The sequence below is a fragment of the Gigantopelta aegis genome, chromosome 4 (assembly GCF_016097555.1).
Source record: "Gigantopelta aegis isolate Gae_Host chromosome 4, Gae_host_genome, whole genome shotgun sequence".
NCBI lineage: Eukaryota > Metazoa > Mollusca > Gastropoda > Neomphalida > Peltospiridae > Gigantopelta > Gigantopelta aegis.
In genome coordinates this window covers 86,131,412-86,150,252 of record NC_054702.1, presented here as the reverse complement: position 1 = coordinate 86,150,252, position 18,841 = coordinate 86,131,412, and the positions used below count along the sequence as shown (strand labels likewise).

General features: G+C 34.4%; 3 protein-coding genes across 7 annotated transcripts in view; 1 reads left to right on the top strand and 2 right to left on the bottom strand.

Moving 5' to 3' along the window:
- LOC121371293 (ERO1-like protein beta) overlaps positions 1-1,453 on the bottom strand; it is a 30,196-nt gene extending 28,743 nt beyond the window's left edge. For all 3 annotated transcript variants that reach the window (XM_041497084.1, XM_041497085.1, XM_041497086.1), the window contains exon 1: positions 1,229-1,453. In XM_041497084.1, the coding sequence (XP_041353018.1) occupies positions 1,229-1,351 (123 nt within the window). In that variant the 5' untranslated portion in view covers positions 1,352-1,453. The remainder of the gene's footprint in view (positions 1-1,228) is intronic.
- A 260-nt stretch (positions 1,454-1,713) lies between these two features.
- Positions 1,714-11,333, top strand: LOC121372336 (protein arginine methyltransferase NDUFAF7, mitochondrial-like). 3 transcript variants are annotated; one of them, XM_041498636.1, is made up of 10 exons: positions 1,714-1,864; positions 3,464-3,627; positions 4,776-4,856; positions 6,672-6,782; positions 7,186-7,470; positions 7,809-7,922; positions 8,257-8,406; positions 9,465-9,570; positions 10,087-10,154; positions 11,125-11,333. In XM_041498636.1, exons 1-10 carry the CDS (start codon positions 1,795-1,797, stop codon positions 11,320-11,322), a joined length of 1,347 nt encoding a protein of 448 aa, XP_041354570.1. In that variant the 5' UTR covers positions 1,714-1,794; the 3' UTR covers positions 11,323-11,333. The 3 variants fall into 3 exon arrangements, with proteins under 3 accessions (XP_041354570.1, XP_041354569.1, XP_041354571.1); XM_041498635.1 differs by having other exon boundaries at positions 1,728-1,888; XM_041498637.1 differs by lacking the exon at positions 1,714-1,864 and adding an exon at positions 1,898-2,272.
- A 1,367-nt stretch (positions 11,334-12,700) lies between these two features.
- Positions 12,701-18,550, bottom strand: LOC121372335 (B9 domain-containing protein 2-like). The gene is made up of 4 exons (XM_041498634.1): positions 18,306-18,550; positions 14,919-15,006; positions 14,530-14,655; positions 12,701-14,195 (listed from the first exon to the last, which is right to left on the bottom strand). Exons 2-4 carry the CDS (start codon positions 15,004-15,006, stop codon positions 13,882-13,884), a joined length of 528 nt encoding a protein of 175 aa, XP_041354568.1. The 5' UTR covers positions 18,306-18,550; the 3' UTR covers positions 12,701-13,881.
- Positions 18,551-18,841: the final 291 nt, after the last annotated feature.

Sequence of the window (18,841 nt, the reverse complement as noted above, 5' to 3'; positions counted from 1 at the left end):
AACTGAAAGTTACAACATGATTTAAGTGTTTGTTTTATTTTACTGTTATACTCGTAAATGTGTAATGTTACAATTTTTTTTATAAAAATCCAGTTATAATTGATCAGGAATTTGGGCTAGTGCTTTATCTTGGTGGGCTAGTGGTTTTCACAAACCCACTAGCCCTGTGGCTAGTGACTTTTCAAAATATTTGTCATACTCTGCATATACTAGTAATTTACCACAAAACAAAAATAATTAAAGGGACATACACTAGTTTTTAAATAGTAAGACATATTTTTTACTGTTGGGACTCTGGGAGCTGTTTTGGATTTTTTTAACTGAAATCATACTTTACTTAGATTATATTGTTTAGATTATCCATTTCCATACATTCAAAGTGTTTTTGGTCATCCTGGTGTTTTTAATATCATAAAATATATTTCTCATAGTTTTAAAAACGCACATGCGTCTGAGAAGTAACAGTTATGGATTCCAGTTTTAGTCTATTTTTAGAGGGTATTTCACCATTTCAAAGTCACAGACTCATGTTTCAGGTTTGTATATTAACTAAACTTGGTGTTAATTTTCACGGGTTGAAACTAGGGTGTATCCCTTTAACCATTTCAATTGCTAAGAAATAACATTTTAGATTTATTGGTCTAAATGTTGTAATCGAGTGGACAAATTGTCCGAGGCAGGTGGACGAATTGTATGTGACGAAACGTCTGGAAACCTTTGTTACTTGCCCCTTTTTAAAAAGCACTAGCCCCACGTGTTGGGCTAGCGGAAACTCTGCCTATTTCTTGATTTGCTTTTTTGTTGGTTATTTTTGTTTGGGGGCAGGGTTGCTCAGCCGCTCCCCTTTAATTTTCACTCAGCGAGAACACTATACTTTATAACAAGTTTTAATCACAGCTTATGTATGTTATATATTCCAGATCACTGTTGGTCATTATCACTGGAATCCAATGATGAGATCCACCATATTTGATAAAAAATAAAAACATTACGTAATAATCATATCCTCCATTTATATTGAAATCTGAAGGCCTATTGGCAGTATTGCTTATAAATCTGGTATCAATATCAAAATGGTGTTATAAATCACTCACACAAATAACCTGCTATGATTTTTATTATCATTTTTTTATGTCATAACTACAAATAATTAATGAGAATATGATGAAATAGCAAATGTAATCAACAACTCAAGTTTCAGACAAAAAATCTGAAAGCCGTCGCCTACCTTACAAAAGCATCCCTTGTTTTCATCTCTGATTTTGCTACTAAAATTGTCTCCAAGAATAAAGACAGTCTCAAACGTTATTGTCACTACTAGTAATATCCAATGCCAAGTATATCGAGTCATTTCCGTAAATACAGTCAAACTAATTCACACCATCTGTCAGAACTGACAAGTGAAGTGCAATAATTTAGAAGTTTCCACGTTCGTGAAACCGGACCTAACAACTTCCAACGGAAGTACATTTGCAAAAAATAATAACTTGCACTAATCAAGCACAAACAAAAGAAAACAAGAAAAATAAGTGTATATATATTAGTTCAATTACATTGTGTCTTGTTATTTTATAAAACTTTAGTAATTTTTTGATTTTATTTAAGTTTAAGTTAACGGGCTTCGCGTGCGTAAACAAGCGTAGGAATACAAACACCGGATGTTTATGTGGCAAACTATGACTTTGTTTGAAAACGAGGCTGAAAAATAGGATTCCCTTTTTGACTGGGATATACCTTTTGACCCTATCATGCCTATGTCGGTTTGACATGAGGATTTGGATATAAGCGCAGAGTATGATGGCCTTGCTTCGTCATACAAAACAGACAATAGCCAAATTTAAGCATATATCAAGAATTTTAATAAGTAAATATTCCAAAATATGTCTTGGTAATGCAAAAATTTATACATTTTTAGTGATTTCCAGTGTTTTAAACACTTTCAACCCTCATTTGCCGGGTAGTCTACCGTTTAGAATAAAGTCGTATGCATTGTCGGTTTCTGACAACACATTTTTTTTTTTTTTTTTTTTTTTTTAAATATTTGGCATCACAGACCTCTGATGTGTTTTTAAGTATACTCGTGACAGTAAACTAACAATGTTACTGACTAGCACAAACACTGCATGAAGAAACCTGGTAGGCCTACCCGTATCTGAAACAAGTTGTCTCGGATAGCCTAAGGTGTCGGGGGGGGTTTCTTCTTGCAGCATCTGTGCTAGTCGGAAGCATAAAGGTAATGCTATGAGTGAATTCCAAAATAATCAAAGTACAGGTTTGTGGTATCTTTGTTTAATTTTGGCAAAAAAATCAGCCTGCACAGCCCACCCACCCCCCACCCCCCAAAAAAAATTAAAAATAATAATTGGAGGTTCTACACTTATGTTAAAGGGACAGACCTTGGTTTCCACCAGTGAAAACTAACACTAAGTTTAGTTAATCTACAAACCTGTAACTCATTTGGATAAAGTTACAATTGAGTGAAACATAGTCTGTGACTTTGAAATGGTGAAACCGGCCTCGGTGGCGTCGTGGTAGGCCATCGGTCTACAGGCTGGTAGGTACTGGGTTCGGATCCCAGTCAAGGCATGGGATTTTTAATCCAGATACCGACTCCAAACCCTGAGTAGGTAGGTGTAAACCACTTGCACCGACCAATGATCCATAACTGGTTCAACAAAGGCCATGGTTTGTGCTATTCTGCCTGTGGGAAGCGCAAATAAAAGATCCCTTGCTGCTAATCGGAAGAGTAGCCCATGTAGTGGCGACAGCGGGTTTCCTCTCAAAATCTGTGTGGTCCATAACCATATGTCTGACGCCATATAACCGTAAATAAAATGTGTTGAGAGCGTCGTTAAATAAAACATTTCTTTCTTTCTTGAAATGGTGAAATACCCTAAAAACAAATAGACTAAAACTCGGCTCCATAACTGTTACTTCTCAGATGCACATGCGTTTTTAAAAATATGAGAAATGTATTTTGTGATATTAAAAACACCAGGATGACCAAAAACATTTCGAATTTACGGAAATGGATAATTTAAACAATAAAATCTAAGTAAAATATGATTTCAGTTATCAAAAACAGCTCTAATAGTAAAAAATATGCCTTATCGTGTTTAAAAACTAGGGTATGCCAAATTAGCATATTTAATTAGCTTCTTCTTTTTTTAGTTTTCGACTCCCAACTCCTAATTCCACTAAAATTACAACATTTGTGTACATGTTAGGCTTGATCCAAAATGATGTATTTTTAGTACTGCCTTTTTCTTCTTTAAAGTACCAGTAGTTTGAGCTTTTTAAAATTATTATTATTATTCAGTAACTGTTGCAATGTTGAATATTTACATGTAAAGGTACTCTAAACAAATGTTTTTTAAAAAGCCATTACCAAGATGTATTATGAGTCAAAGAAAACCATATTTAGTTCTGACTTTTAAAAGATATTTTTTTTATTATACTTCAGGTGCAGATACATGTATTTGTAATGAAGTTTCCAGGAGAAATACACGTCAGTTTTCAACAACTCCAGACATTAGTTTACTTCGTCATTTGAAAACTCGAATCAAACTGAATGGACCAGTGACAGTTGCAGAATACATGCGAGAAGTTCTTACAAACCCACTAATGGTTAATCTTATTACATTTAAAATCTTTTGTAGCATGGTCAAGCATATTTTATTTAATTAATAAATACACCACAATTTAAATATATATACAGTTGAATCTCGTTGGCTCGAATCCTGTCAGTGCTCTAGAAAGTGTTCAATCCATTGGGTAGTTTGACCTAACCTTTCAGTCAAAATTGTGTAAGTGAAGTGTAACTCCGGACTTTGTTTTTGGTTCGAGTGTTGCAGTGTATTCAACCCTTCCAAGTCCAACCCAATGAGATTCTACAGTATTATTACTAATTATTAATATTAAATACTAAATATTTGATTTTAGTATGCATTAAATGGATACATTTTGTATTTTTAGACAGTTTTCAAATGCACTTTATGGTTTCAAAGGTAACCAGTCAATTCGTACCATAGTCATTTCATACCAAATTTTACCATTTCGTACCCAAGTCATTTCGTACCATAGTTATTTGGTCATTTTGTACCATTGTTATTTCGTACCATGTCTGTTTGGTCATTTCGTACCAAACTCATTTCGTACCTCAATCATTTATTGTGCAGTTTAGTTGACTGATAGATAGTAAAATGTCGAATTACTGATTTAAAAATAAACATTAGGCTAATGCAGCTATATTGAAGCTCCACCTTTAAGAAAGAAAGAAAGAAACAAATAATAAGAAAATGATGATATATTACTTTTATTACTTTTATCTTCAAATGTTTTCGTTCATCATTATAAGATGGGGGGGGGGGGGGAGTCTCGTATAATATGAAATGATCATCAGTGACAATATACATACATCATGTTCATTTAAACCTTTGCTCACTTTACAAGGTATGTTTACACGTCAGCGTTTATTTGTCAACAATACAAATAAGAAGTGGCATACCATGACAAAAATATGATACCAAGTACGAAACCACTATGGTACGAAATGACCAAACATTATGGTACAAGATGGTAAAAAGTAGGTACGTAATGGCTATGGTACGAAATGACTGTGGTACGAAATAAACAAAGTGCTATGGTACGAAAATACCATAAACTATGGTACGAAATGGATGGTACGAAATGACTTTGGTACGAAATGACTAGTAACCATGAAAATTACCAGTGCAGTATTTAATTGGTAAGATGTTTTATTTTCATTATTTCAGGGATATTACATGAATCGAGATGTATTTGGTAGTGAAGGAGATTTTATTACATCTCCTGAAATCAGCCAGATGTTTGGTGAGGTAGTTATTGTTTTATTATTTTATTATTTGCTTCTTATTAATTTATGATCCAGATGATGTTCAAGATGTTTTATTGACAATTATTCATATCAAACTTGTAAATCTTTTTCCACAATGAAATACCTCCCAGCTGTAATATAACATACTTGACAAACCATTTTACCGACTCTCTCCTCATTCAGTTTTCTATCTATCTCTCAATAAATCCACCTATCCTGTCATCTCTCATTACGTACATTCATCCATTTATCCATCCATCCATGTATGCATTCATCCATCCATCCATGTATGCATTCATCCATCCATGCATCATCCACCCATTAACTGTCATTCATCCATCTGTTTATCCACCCATACACATGACATCCATCCATCCATTTTTCCATCCATTATTACACATCTATGTTATATATTATATTACATATTATATCTGTCCATCTTTCCCAACATCTTTCCATCCATCCATTATTAGTTATTATTTATCTATCCATCTGGGGTGAGACATAGCCCAGTGGTACAGCGCTCACTTGATGCACTGTCGGTTTGGCATCTATCCCCGTCAATGGGCGCATTGGGCTATTACTCCAGCCAGTGCATCACAACTGGTATATCAAAGACTGTGGTATGTACTATCCTGTCTATGGGATGGTGCATATAAAAGATCCCTTGCTGCTAATCGAAAAGAGTAGTCCATGAAGTGGCAACAGCGGGTTTCCTCACTCAATATCTGTGTGGTCCTTAACCATATGTCCGACGCCATATAACCGTAAATAAAAATGTGTTGAGTGAGTCGTTAAATAAAACATTTCCTTCCTTCTTTCCTTATCTATCCATCTATTAAATTACCTATCCATCAAAAATCCATTTATTAACCAGTTACGTAATCCATCCACTCATCCTTTAATCCACTCCTTAACCAACCCAGTCATCCATATATCAATTAATTTCATCTAAATATCCATTTCTAAATTCTATCCAACCAACCAACCAGCCTTCCTTCCATCAATTCAAACATATGTCCATCCACCAATCCGTTCATGATTAATTAAAATGTGTTTATCCATATAACTATTCATTCATTATCAAGTAAAATTATCTATTCATCCATTTAATTATTCATTAAACTACCCACTCATTAACCCATCCATCCATTAATTAATTCATTCCTTAACCTATCCATCTATCCATCCATTAGTGTACTGGCCCATTAATCCATCCTTCTATCCATTATTAAATTTTCTGCTACTAGCCAGCCAGCCTTCCATCCATCCATCCTTTCATTTATCCATTAAATTACCAACCCATTAAACCATCCATCCATTAATTAATTCCTTGACCCATCCATATATCCATTCATTAATGTGCTCACCCATTAACCAACCTATCCATGCATCCACCCATCCATCCATCCATTCATTAAAACCACCCATCAGTCGGTCATTCACTCATCCATTCATCCATCTATCCATCCATCCATCTATCTCTCCCTTTCATTAATCCACCTACCTGCCCATCCATTAAAATACCAACCCATTAAACCACTCATCTATCCATCTATTCACCAGTCCATCCATGCTACCATCTATCAGTTAAACAACATATTCATTCAACATACATTGTTATGTCACACCCACCAACCCACCCACCCACTCACTCAGTTACCCATTCACTCACTTAATTAACCACCCACTCATCTACCTATACATGAACATTTGCTCTATTCACTAACAATATAGGTATATTTTTTCATCATAATAAGAAGCAAGCCCTGCTGTTGTGAGGTATCACAGCCTATAACTAGAACACTTTGTTTAGTTGATAGGTATCTGGTGTTTGAATGAGTGGATGCAGGATGGCCACACTAACAAGTTACAGATTGTGGAACTGGGTCCAGGAAGAGGAACATTAGCAGATGATATGCTCCGGGTATTTTGTTATCATTTTGCTGCATCAAAATGTTTTTAATCCAACTAGATTTAAGTTTCACTTTACATTGTAACAAACCCATTGATTACATCTTATTTCATGCTGTTTATTCTTAATACTTACATAAAATAAATTCTAAATCTACATGCATATGCCTGTACAATAATTAAATGCTAATCTATATTTAATAATATTCTTGTTGTGTGTAAACGCATAGGTTTCTTTTGTCGTGATTAATTCGCTGTATTTATCTTTTCTACTGAAATATTAAAATTTGTATCACATCTTTAATTGGAAATACGGTTGTTTTTTTTTTTTTTTTTTGGGGGGGGGGTTGTTTACCACACAAATGCTACTTGATTTGTCTGTGTATATTTTATATATCTTTTTTTCATTGTTACAGGTGTTTTCCAAGTTCAAAGAGGCCAAGGACAGTGTTTCGCTCCACCTGGTGGAGGTCAGTCCGACACTTAGTGCGATGCAAGAGGCCAAACTGACAGGCCAAGATGTGAAGTCGATGCCAGTGAAACCTGACAAACTGAATGACAACAACAAACATTACAGAGAATGTATTTCAAAGTATGGCCATCCTGTGTACTGGTATAAAACACTTAGTGATGTGCCCAGAGGACTTTCATGTTTTGTGGCTCATGAATTCCTTGATGCTCTGCCGATACACAAGTTTCAGGTGAGCAGTCATTGAATTTGTTCATATTTAAACTCAGTGTTTCTGTTATATTCATCAGTATGTATGTAGGCCTAATCTTAGCCAGTTTACATTTGTTTAGGGTTGGGAGATAGATAGGAAAAGTGTGTTTATTCGACATTGGTATTAGAAATGTTTTATCTGTTTGTAAAAATCTAACCAAAAAAAAAATGATATTGGTAGATTTGTTTTATCAGTGTATTTTTCTTGTTGCTTTCAAGCTTATTTTATATTCTGAATTATAGTTACATCTGTATGATTAAAATGCATATATGAATTATTAGCTTTTAATAAAGGTTGATTATTATTTTGTTGTTTAGAAGACAGATCGAGGCTGGTGTGAAGTTCTTGTTGATAGTGATGACTCTTCAACATCAGAACTCCGGTTTGTCCTGTCAAATGGTCCAACGACGGCACTCAAAGTTTTCTTGCAGGTATGTCAGGGAATGTAGAACTGATCTTTTATAGGATTTAAATTGTAAAAAGCAGAACATGGATAATCTTTTCCACAATTATTGTAAAATTAAATATGAATGTACCAATCAATTTTTAAATGTTATATACCAGTATATATATATTTTTTCTAAATACATCTAGATTAATTGTTAATTTAGATTCTGATTTAAACCAAATATAATTATTATTTATTTTTTTATATATTAAATCAGTTTGACATTTAATTCTACAGAATTCTTGTTGATTGACTTATCATGAGAAATTTATGTTTGACCACCATGTTCAAATACTAGAGACTGTTGTAATTTCTAGGTAGATCCTGATGACAGCAGAGATCATATTGAAGTCTGTCCAGAATCTGGTATAGTCATCCAGGAACTTAGCAGCAGAATCAACCAAGATGGAGGATATGCTCTTATTGCTGATTATGGACACAATGGAGAGAAAACAGACACATTTAGAGTAACTACCTGATACTTATTAGTAAAGCAGCATTTAAAACTTAGGCATAATATCCATTGCTTCAAGCTATGAAATATGCACATACGTGTTAATAACACATTTCTTTTTCATGCAATTTTCCTGTTTATGGTAAACTGGTAGTCAAGTAAAATATAAGGTCAAAAGTGACTATTTAAGAAAAAGTTTTATATTTATTATCTGGTAATAAAATTTCTAGTAAGGAGTGTTCTGTAATTTTTCTCATTTTAGGGATCTTTTATTTTCTTATTTTACGGCTTAGTAGTTATCAAGCCATGTGCTTATAAAGATTTTAGAGTGTAGACTCAAGACAATTAATGTCATGCATGTGACATCATTAAAGATCTCAATCAAGACTTTAAAGTTTTTGTAAGCATCTATAATTGTCCATCAGATTACTGGACCAAGTATATATTTAGAGAATAACTAACAAGCTATGAGGAATTATGAATTATCTGTCCCGAGTGAATGAACGTCGTAAACCCGAGCCTTTGGTGAGGGTTTTACGACATTCATTCACGAGGGACGGATAATTCGTAATGAGTTGGTTATTCTCTTTATTACCCATTGTCCATTTTAACTGTTTTTAATGTAAAAATTTCTCTGCAGTCTACAACAAAGACATCAGCCATTACGTCATATAATCTTATGTGCATTACATGATGTAATGTAAGTGACGTCATAGCATAACAGCATTCTTTTTACAGTCAAATGTTTACAGGACAAAATAATAAGACTGTAGTTGCATTAGAAAATAGTTATTTTTATATACTACTGAAGCCGCTGCTTATGAAAATATACCATTTCTTGTTTACGGCCATGGCAAGCAACCAACCAAACATCATCATTTTTAAGCCAGCCAATCAGTGGCTGTAGAAGCAATCACACTGTGCAGAGATCGAAAAAATATTACCCCGTATATTTGAGCCCATATGGGTAATAAATATATATAAAATGGTGTTCCAATTGGACTAGCTCGATATCAAGAATTACTTCATCCTAAAGTATGTAATCTGAATACTTAAAAACATCTGTTGCAGGGTTTCAAGAAGCACCAGTTACATGATGTGTTAAAGGATCCTGGATCAGCCGACCTCACAGCAGATGTTGACTTTGCTTATCTCAAGAAAGTGACAGAAAATCTGGGTTGGTTCTTTTTAATTTGTAAATTGTACATCACATGGAACCGTAAATGCTAGACTCTCTGAATAAGTATCTAGTGTTCCTGTGAAAATTATGCCAGTTCCATAATAAAGATCATCTCTATAGTTTGTCAAGAGTGCAGAGTAGATAAAAGAAATAGTCCCAAATTTATTCTATTGGATTCATGATGGGTGAAAGACAAACAAGATCTATGCAAAAATTTGTTTTCAACTGTTGATAGTCATATATGCAAGTTTTGTGACGTCAGACATTACCAGCATGTATGTAATAAAATCTACTTTAAAGAGAATAATTATAAGAATCGGGTGGAATTCTTGTTAAACTGTCATCGACAGATTGGCCATGCTGTCATGTTCCAATAGTTTTAACAATTTTAATCTAAATAAAGGATACTCATTTGTGGTGGTGGTGTGTGTGTGTGTGTGTGTGTGTGTGTGGGGGGGGGGGGGGGGTAATATAGAACTGTAGTAGTCTATATATATATATATTTATTTTCAGTCAAAACCTATGGACCCATCACTCAGCAGACATTTTTAGAAAATATGGGAATTGGAGTGAGATTGCAGGTAGTGAAATATGATTCAGTATATCATTTCATAGCACATATGTGCAAAAGTCAATAAAAAGCATTGGTTTTAACCAAGCTGATTGTTGTAAATGTAGTGCAAGTACACTCCATTTAATTGTAAAATACAATTAATTAAAAATAATATCTTGATTAGTTTGAAAATTCTTCTTCTTATATTATAATTGTGAATGTCTGCAACACTTTATTGTAACCGTTTTTGGTTCCTGTTGGGATTTACCTGCACTTGTCTTCCTTTGTGATAAGCTGGTGATTCAAGCAAGAAAAAGTAAAGTTTGTTTTATTTAATGACGCCACTAGAGCACATTGATTTTTTATCTGTCGGCTATTGGACGTCAAACATATGGTCATTCGGACACTGTTTTTTAGAGGAAATCCACTGTTGCCACACAGGCTACTCTTTTTACAACAGGCAGCAAGGGATCTTTTATTTGCACTTCCTACAGACAGGATAGCACAAACCATGGCCTTTGTTGAACCAGTTATGGATCACTGGACAGTGCAAGTGGTTTACACCTACCCATTGAGCCTTGCGGAGCACTCACTCGGAGTCGGTATCTGGATTAAAAATCCCATGCCTCGACTGGGATCCGAACCCAGTACCTACCAGCCTGTACTGGCCTAACCACAATGCCACCGAGGCCGGTTTCAAGCAAGAAAGACAATGTATTATTTCCTGTAGAAGTTATAATTGTGCTATTCTTTTCATATGTCTTAGGTTTCTTTTTTTTTGAAGGGGGTATAAAGGATATTTCTTAGTACAAAATCAGTATTTTAATGTCTTTAAATATGGTCAATGTAATTTGATTATAGTTGTGCAGTTATTTTTGTATCTCTTAGTTTGGTTGGGTTTTTTTTGTTTTTTTTTAATATACATGTACAAAGCTTTCAAAGATATTTCTTAGCACAAAATGTAAATTCAGTCAATACAATTGAATTTTCTTGTACAGGTCTTGCTACAGAAAGCCAGCACAGAGAACTGGAAGGACTTGATTTCTGGATACAAGATGTTGACAGACAAAGACAAAATGGGAGAAAGATTTAAATTTTTAGCCATATTGAAACAAAAGGACAGCAACTATATACCAGCTGGTTTTGTTCCACCAAATGTTATGAATTCTATGGAAAGTCAGAAAATAAAAAAATAAATATGGAAATTTTTCATCTTACCCTTTTTTATGAAAGATTTACAGCTTCCCAGTTTTAACAAAGGAGGAATATTTGTCTGTCCATCAACTGTTATTTCTGCTGTCAGTTTTACACTATTAGTCTTAGTAACCTTTATCTTTCCAAACATTTTCTCTTTTCCTAAATGGTGTGTGTGTGTGGAAGTAACTCGGTGGTAGAGCACTCACCAGAGGTCTGATGGATCACAGGATTGATTGCCGTCGGTGGAGTTTCTGCCATTGAAACCAGTGCCCAAAACTGGTCCATCAAAGGCTGTAATACATGTATGTACTATTGTGTTATGTAAAGTGCATTTAAAAAGAAGAGAGAGAAAAAATAATGTAGCAGTATAGCAGCAGAAGGTTACTTTTCTCCACCATGGTAGAGTGCTTGCTTGGGTTTTAGGATCGAACCACCTTGGCAGACTCTAATTTTTTCCTGTCCCAATCAGTGCCCCATGACTGGTATATCAAAGGCCAATCTAATTAAAATTAGCTCCACTATTACATGTGGATCTAACACCAGCCAGTTGGAGCTCATGTCCACCAATCAAAACCTTACTTGCAGAATCCTGCCGGTGATTTAAAACGTAACAACACTGCGTAGTCCCCAATGTCCAGGTAACATTTCGTCTGTAAATAATATTTAAATATTGACCAATCACACTTCGCCTTTTATAACGTTATTTGGGAGCATACAAATTCTAAAAATATCGGGCGAGTCTATTTTAGTGGCCGCATACCAATACGGGCGAACCATACCAATACGTACGGGGTCTTCAATTTTACATTAAAAATTATTTATTTATTTATAAAAAAAAACCTAACTAAATCAGTCTTCAGTTTTACATTACAAATTATTTATTTTATAAAATAAAACATGTTTTAAGGCATTCGTAATTCACACGATACATGTCATATACCCTCAGGATAATTCAGAATGTTTTAAAATTATTTTTAAATCACTGGCAGGATTCTGCAAGTAAAGTTTTGATTGGTGGACATGAGCTCCAACTGGCTGGTGTTAGATCAACATGTAATAGTGGAGCTAATTTTAATTAGATTGATCAAAGGCTGTGGTATATGTCCTATCTGAGGGATAGTGCATATAAAAGTTCTATTGTGCTAAGGCTATAATAAAATAAATTACAGATTTTCTTAAGGATTGTCTGTTATTTATTTTATGTTCATCAGGGTATGAATACAAAAAAAATCATCCGCAAACTGAATCGGCAAAGCCGTTCTCACATAAGTTTGTGGGTGATTTTTTTTTTTTTCATACCCAGATGAATGTAAAAGAAATAATGAACAATACTTATAATTAAATTTGAATTATACTTACTAATAATAACACTTAAAGTTCATACTTTATTTTGAATTATATTTGGTTTACAAACAATAAGGCTCGATATGACAACTTGCCCATATAGCAACATAATTTTTACATTCATCAAGAAATGAACAAACTCCTGTTGCTATGTCTTGACCAGTGTGATGACGTTATATCGTAAAAAAAATTAACAAATTTAATTATATAATGGACAAAGTATTTTGAATCTCTGCATCAAATGACACAATATGGACATAAGTTGGGATATCTTGGTTATCACTAACTGGTTAAACTTGACTTGTCAAATAAATGCCATTGGTTTGTTCTCCACAGAGATTAGTTGGTAAGTTCCAGACATATGCTGTAAATATAGATAACAATGAATGAATGAATGAATGAAGGTTTAACGACGCCCCAGCATGAAAAATACATCGGCTATTGGGTGTCAAACTATGGTAATGCAAACAAATACGGTGATGATCAACATCAATATAAAAAAGACAAGTTTGATTATTTCATATTTTATAAATTGTAATTATTTACAAGTAATGACATGATTTTTCAAATGCACAAATATACAATTATTAAACATTAATATATTATTTATCATGATTACAAATGTTTTCAAAATTAGAAGAAAAAACTGCAATAAAGGCTGAATATGTGTAATCTTTTTAAAATATATATAATGATTGTTTGATATCTAGTCTGATGTCGGTCTTCTGTTAAGTTAGAAACAGTAGTACATGTTTAAGGTAAACTAAATTGATATATTTACATTTTTAAACTTCTGTTTTTTCTTAAAGATTTGTACTTTTTTGGTTTTACATACATTTATTTACAAATATTTACAAGCAAAACCCTTGTACCATTTTTGGTTTTATATACATGTATTTGATATGCATGTGTATGGATCTATCTATCTATATCTATATATATAACATGATGCAAAAAGGCTGTTTAGTTGGGGGATTTTAAATGAAATATTGTTTCATGATCATTTGGGTTCTAGACATCTAAACTGTATTTACCTAGTAAACTGACTGTATCAACAGTTACCTTTTATCATTAATGTACTAATTTGTCAATACCTATATCAAGAAACAAATGAAAAAGGGTCTTACAATATTATGGATACATTCTACCAGATAATATTTTAACAGTCTATTTACACCACATACAGGACGGATTGTTGATACATCAGAATGATTTTAGCATTCAATTCCATATTTGTCAAAGTTCCTGAGAATAATTCCAAGCTGAAGATGGACTCTGCCAGTGGCCACTGTGGTGAGTTTGTATCTCTGAGAACCACTGTACACAACATCAGGGTTTCTCAGTTCTGCGGCACCACCTAAAAATTGTTGTGAAACACTCTCAAAAAATGTGCCAGATGGCTGCCACGTGGGACAGTCAATCTTGTGAATGCCAGGAGACGTGGGAATGTGACAAAAACCATACCCATAAAGCTCATTTCGCCCAAACCTGTCCTGATGGTAGACTTGAAAATGCATCTTTGGCCAACCTGAAACAGCCAAATAAAATTTGTAAACTAATGTCACTGGTATTCATAAAAGAAAAGGTTGTTTAGGAAAACATTTTTACTTTGATAAACATGTTTATGTTTATAAGGTTTGGAGGGATAAACTAACTAACAGTGCATTAAATGAGGTTTGCAGTGTTTAATTTCACAATATGGATGTCTGTATGAATTTACAGTTTGTAACCGACACGAGAACAGAATGTCCTATTCTTTTCTGGGGGGGGGGGGGGAATGACCTGTGGGGGTGGGTTTTTTTTGTGGTTTTCAAGATCTATGAAAACCAAATAAGCTTTAAACAACAATAAAATGCATGTACCCTGAATTCCCTTTGTTGTAAAGTGAACATCAATGGGGTGGCACCAGTAAGCTTCCTCTCTATTCTGTGGGTTGTCAACTTGAGTTTGACCCTCTCTTAAACCTGCAAGCACTTTCCAGGCACCCTCTGAAAATGTATCAAAAGTATATATGTAACAATTACATGTAACAGTAAGGTCAAATTTAGATTTAAATCCAGTTAATATACTAAAAAAATATTTATCTTAGAATTTTATATTTGAAATTTTCTAATTTAGAACTGAATTTGCTTACATTTCATCTCACACTGGTAACATATAATACCAATATTAAATTATTATTTGACAATATTTTGGAGTAACTATTTAAATAAGCTTTATGTACGGTACTGCATTTCATAACTAACTGTACCTGTGTGAATTCCCCATTTGCAAAACAAACTGTTGTCAGGAAAACCACTCGCTCCAAGAATCTGACCAATAACATGGACTTCACCCATCTGTAAAAGTAAATGATATCATTATTACAGTATGTATGCTTGTATTAAGGTCACTATATATTTGTCATTCATTACCATTGTATCATTATAGGAGTTTCTCATGGACTATTGTACAGTCTGATAGTTTTTGCTGTATCACAGGCTTTGAACATAAAATTGTTCAGTAGTAGTTTCGTATCTCCTAAGTTCAAGTGCCATAACTGTCTAAAAATGGGTAACTCGTCATGAAAGTCAAACTTGATCTCTAACAGTACATAGTAAAGCTATACACAAAATTTCAGCTCAGTACCATGAGACATTCCGATAACAAAGGCTGAAAAACTATATGTGGGACAGGTGGACAAAAAGACAAAAATAAAATCTGTAGTCCCCTCCGTTTGGACTGGTAGGGGACTACAAATCATCTAGCCTTCAGTAAAAATCAGTATCCCTATTACTTCATTAACAAAATAAAAATAGAAGGCAGTTATTTATTTTTTATTATTATACTCTGTCAAAAAAGAAACACATAGGCAAAATATTCATGGAATTATCTCTTTAATACAAAGTGGCATAATTTCGTTATTTATGATCATATCACAGTCAAATCTCAAATGAGTATGTGACAATGTTCTTGCTATGGACTGACGGCAGTGGAGGCGTTTTCATCACCAAACGGCGTCACACAAGGGCGCCGAAATCAGTACCTTGTGTGGCCACCACCAGCAGCAATCACTGCGTGACATCTCCTTGGCATAGACTGAATGAGTCTCGGAATCCTAGCCCAATCTTCCTGCTGTGCATGTGACAGTTGCGGAAGTGTCTGAGGCTCCGGGTCACGCTGGCGTACACGTCTGTACAGTTTGTCCCATAGATGTTCAATGGGGTTGAGATCTGGCGATCTTGATGGCCATAGCAGCACATTAATGTTCTCATTCTGTAGGAAATCCATTGTTACAGGTGCCGTATGCGGCCTGGCATTGTCCTGCTGAAAGATTCTCTCTGTCGATCCAAAATGGGAAGCATGTGAATGCGAATAAGTGTACAGCTGTCAGGTTGCCTTGTACGAACACAAGTTCACTTCTACCGGTGTATGAAATGGCTCCCCACATCACTCCCTCCACCGAATCTGTCAACTTGGGCAACACAGTTGTTGGCAAAATGTTCATTGCAGTGTCTGTAAACACGTTGTCATCCATCACGTCGCTGTAGAAGGAAACGTGACTCGTCGCTGAACCATACTAGCCACCAGTTTCCCAAGTTCCACCCCTGTACATTCGTGCACCAGTGAACACGTAAATGTCGATGTTGATGTCACAGGACGGGGCCAACATATGGTCTCCTAGCCCATAAACCAGCTTCTCGAAGTCGGTTCCAAATGGTTTATGCAGACACCCTTCTCAAACCAGGTATGCGTCCAGCAGTATTTGTTGCTGTGGCAGTTCAGTGACGCAGTGCAGAACCCGGATGTAGCGATCTTGTGCTGCAGTTGTTATGCGAGGTCTTCCACTTCTGGGCCAGTCTTCAGCTGATTGAAACTGCTGGTACCTGTCCCAGAGATGTGAAATGGTGCTCCGATGGACGTTCATGTGGCGTGCGATTGCTGACTGTGATTCACCTAGGCGGCCTATTGCAATGTTTTGATTCGGCAGGCTTAGTCTTGGCATCTTGTAACTCGTCTACGTCGAAATGGAAATGAGGCATCATTGCGAGCATTGCAGCTTTAAATACCCATCATTACCCCAATCTTTTCCCCAAATCTTACCATTTTACGCTGGTTTCCTGCAATTGTCGCATAATGTGCGTTAAATTTGTTTTAGGGTGCATTTGGGCATGCTGTCCCATTCCAGGAACATTAACAAACATAGTCATTCAGCAACATTGTAAAATAAAACGATATTTTGTAAAATCAAACACTTTTTTTTCTTTCCCTATCACCTATGCGTTTCTTTTTTGACAGAGTATATTAAAATTATCTCTACTGGTCTACCAGTAGATCTAACAGCATTGCGTAGACTCCCATGTCCAGGTGACATTTCATCTATAAATAACAATTTAAATATTGACCAATTACACTTTGTCTTTTATAGTGTTATTCGGGAGCATACAAATTCAAAAAATATTGTGCTAGACTATTTATGCATTAGGCGAACTTGTTGGTCTATTTCAACATTAAAAAACAGGGGGAAAAGTGCATTAATAAATTTTGGATTGTATACTAGTATAAACAGATTTTATGGCTATACCATCATGGGGGGGGGGGGGCGGGAGGAGGGGTTTCATCTTGAAACAAATTTTATATAAAATTTTATAATGAAATTAGTTTCCGACATACTTTGTAATTCACCCGAATCATTTTGTATACCCTCTGCATAATCCTGAATGTTTTCAAATTCTTTTCAAATCACTAGCATGATTTTGCAAGTAAGGTTTTGATTGGTCGAATGAAAGGTCAACTGGACATGAGCTCCACAGATCCACAGGTAATAGTAATTAACCAGGGGAGCTAATTTTAATTAGATTGAGGAAACCTCCTACGTTTCCATTAGCAGCAAGGGATCTTTTATATACTTTCCCACAGGCAGGATAGCTCATACCATGGCCTTTGACTTTTTGAAATATGTTTTAACTGTAATTGTCAAAATTTAACCACAATATTATGCTTTATCTTTAAATAAATTTTAAAAAATAGAGAGAAAGAAACCAGTACGTAACTACAGTGCTAGTCATACAACTGTTACACATTTAAATAATTCTATACTTTACAATGCTGATCAAAAAGTGAAATTAAGTAAAGCAAACTAATTATGGACAGGATCCGTGTGCTATCAAGAGCTCTGGTGCATGTGGAATTATTATGTAATAGATTTGTATTAAATCTTTAATAAATATATTTTTTCATTTGTGAAAATCACAAACTTTCTTTTACGAAATCACAACAAGTGCATCTTGCATATTTTATTATTTTATCTTCTGTCCTTGGTCACTGGATTATCATATTGATTTTTAATCAGTCGCAGGATGATGATCCCTGTCACTGTGTCAAAGGTGAATACACACATAAATGTCGGAAAATCATGTTGTTCAGTTTACACCTACAGATTATTAACTGGTTATTAATTAGACCAGTGCCACCATTAAATAATAATAATAATAAAAAAAAGATTAAAAAAAAAGACTGGTTTCAAAAAACCTGAAATGGTGCCTAAATCTGACATGTCACAACATGGTGTGGATGTTAAAATTGTTACAAGATCGGCTATGAATCAGTGATCTACAATAGTTCAAGTTACATTCGACAAAAGTAACATTTCACTTACATCTGTTATATTTATACACCACAAATCTGTCCCCGGTTTTTAACAATAGCAATAATGACGTTTGTTTTTATTTAGAACTAAGTTATTTATTATTTACTATCGTCGACTGAACATTAGCTTTACGCAGCAAGTAATTAAAACCAGTTATTCGGTCTGATAGAATCAACGGAACAGAAAGAAAAGAGACTAAAACTACGACACTTCAATGTATCATGTAGTGCACACGTGAACATATAGATGATGATGATGATGATCTTAAGGCCTTCTTTAAAAAAGGATTATGTACAATTAATTTTTTTCATCCACATTGTAAAATAGTCTGATCCTCTCTCCTTTCTCTTATTTATTTTTGGATTGTCTCATTATAAATTTTCGGCGGTGCAATATTTTTTTTTAAATTACTTTTAAAAAAAAGAAGATTATTATTATTATTTATTTGTTTGTTTGTTTGCTAGTTTGTTTGTTTGTTTGTTTATTTATAAATAGGCTAGTATTATAAATGTATTATCAAACGAAACAAACATCAATACAAACAG

Bases quoted from the DNA above. Each gene is read 5' to 3' on its own strand.
- LOC121372336 (XM_041498635.1), top strand. From the start codon at position 1,795: ATGATGGCCTTGCTTCGTCATACAAAACAGACAATAGCCAAATTTAAG. The intron at 6,783-7,185 runs GTATTTTGTTAT...TCATTGTTACAG, and splicing joins TAGCAGATGATATGCTCCGG to GTGTTTTCCAAGTTCAAAGA. The intron at 7,471-7,808 runs GTGAGCAGTCAT...TTTGTTGTTTAG, and splicing joins TGCCGATACACAAGTTTCAG to AAGACAGATCGAGGCTGGTG.
- LOC121372335 (XM_041498634.1), bottom strand. From the start codon at position 15,006: ATGGGTGAAGTCCATGTTATTGGTCAGATTCTTGGAGCGAGTGGTTTT. The intron at 14,656-14,918 runs GTACAGTTAGTT...ATACATTTTCAG, and splicing joins CAAATGGGGAATTCACACAG to AGGGTGCCTGGAAAGTGCTT. The intron at 14,196-14,529 runs GTACATGCATTT...TGGCTGTTTCAG, and splicing joins TACAACAAAGGGAATTCAGG to GTTGGCCAAAGATGCATTTT.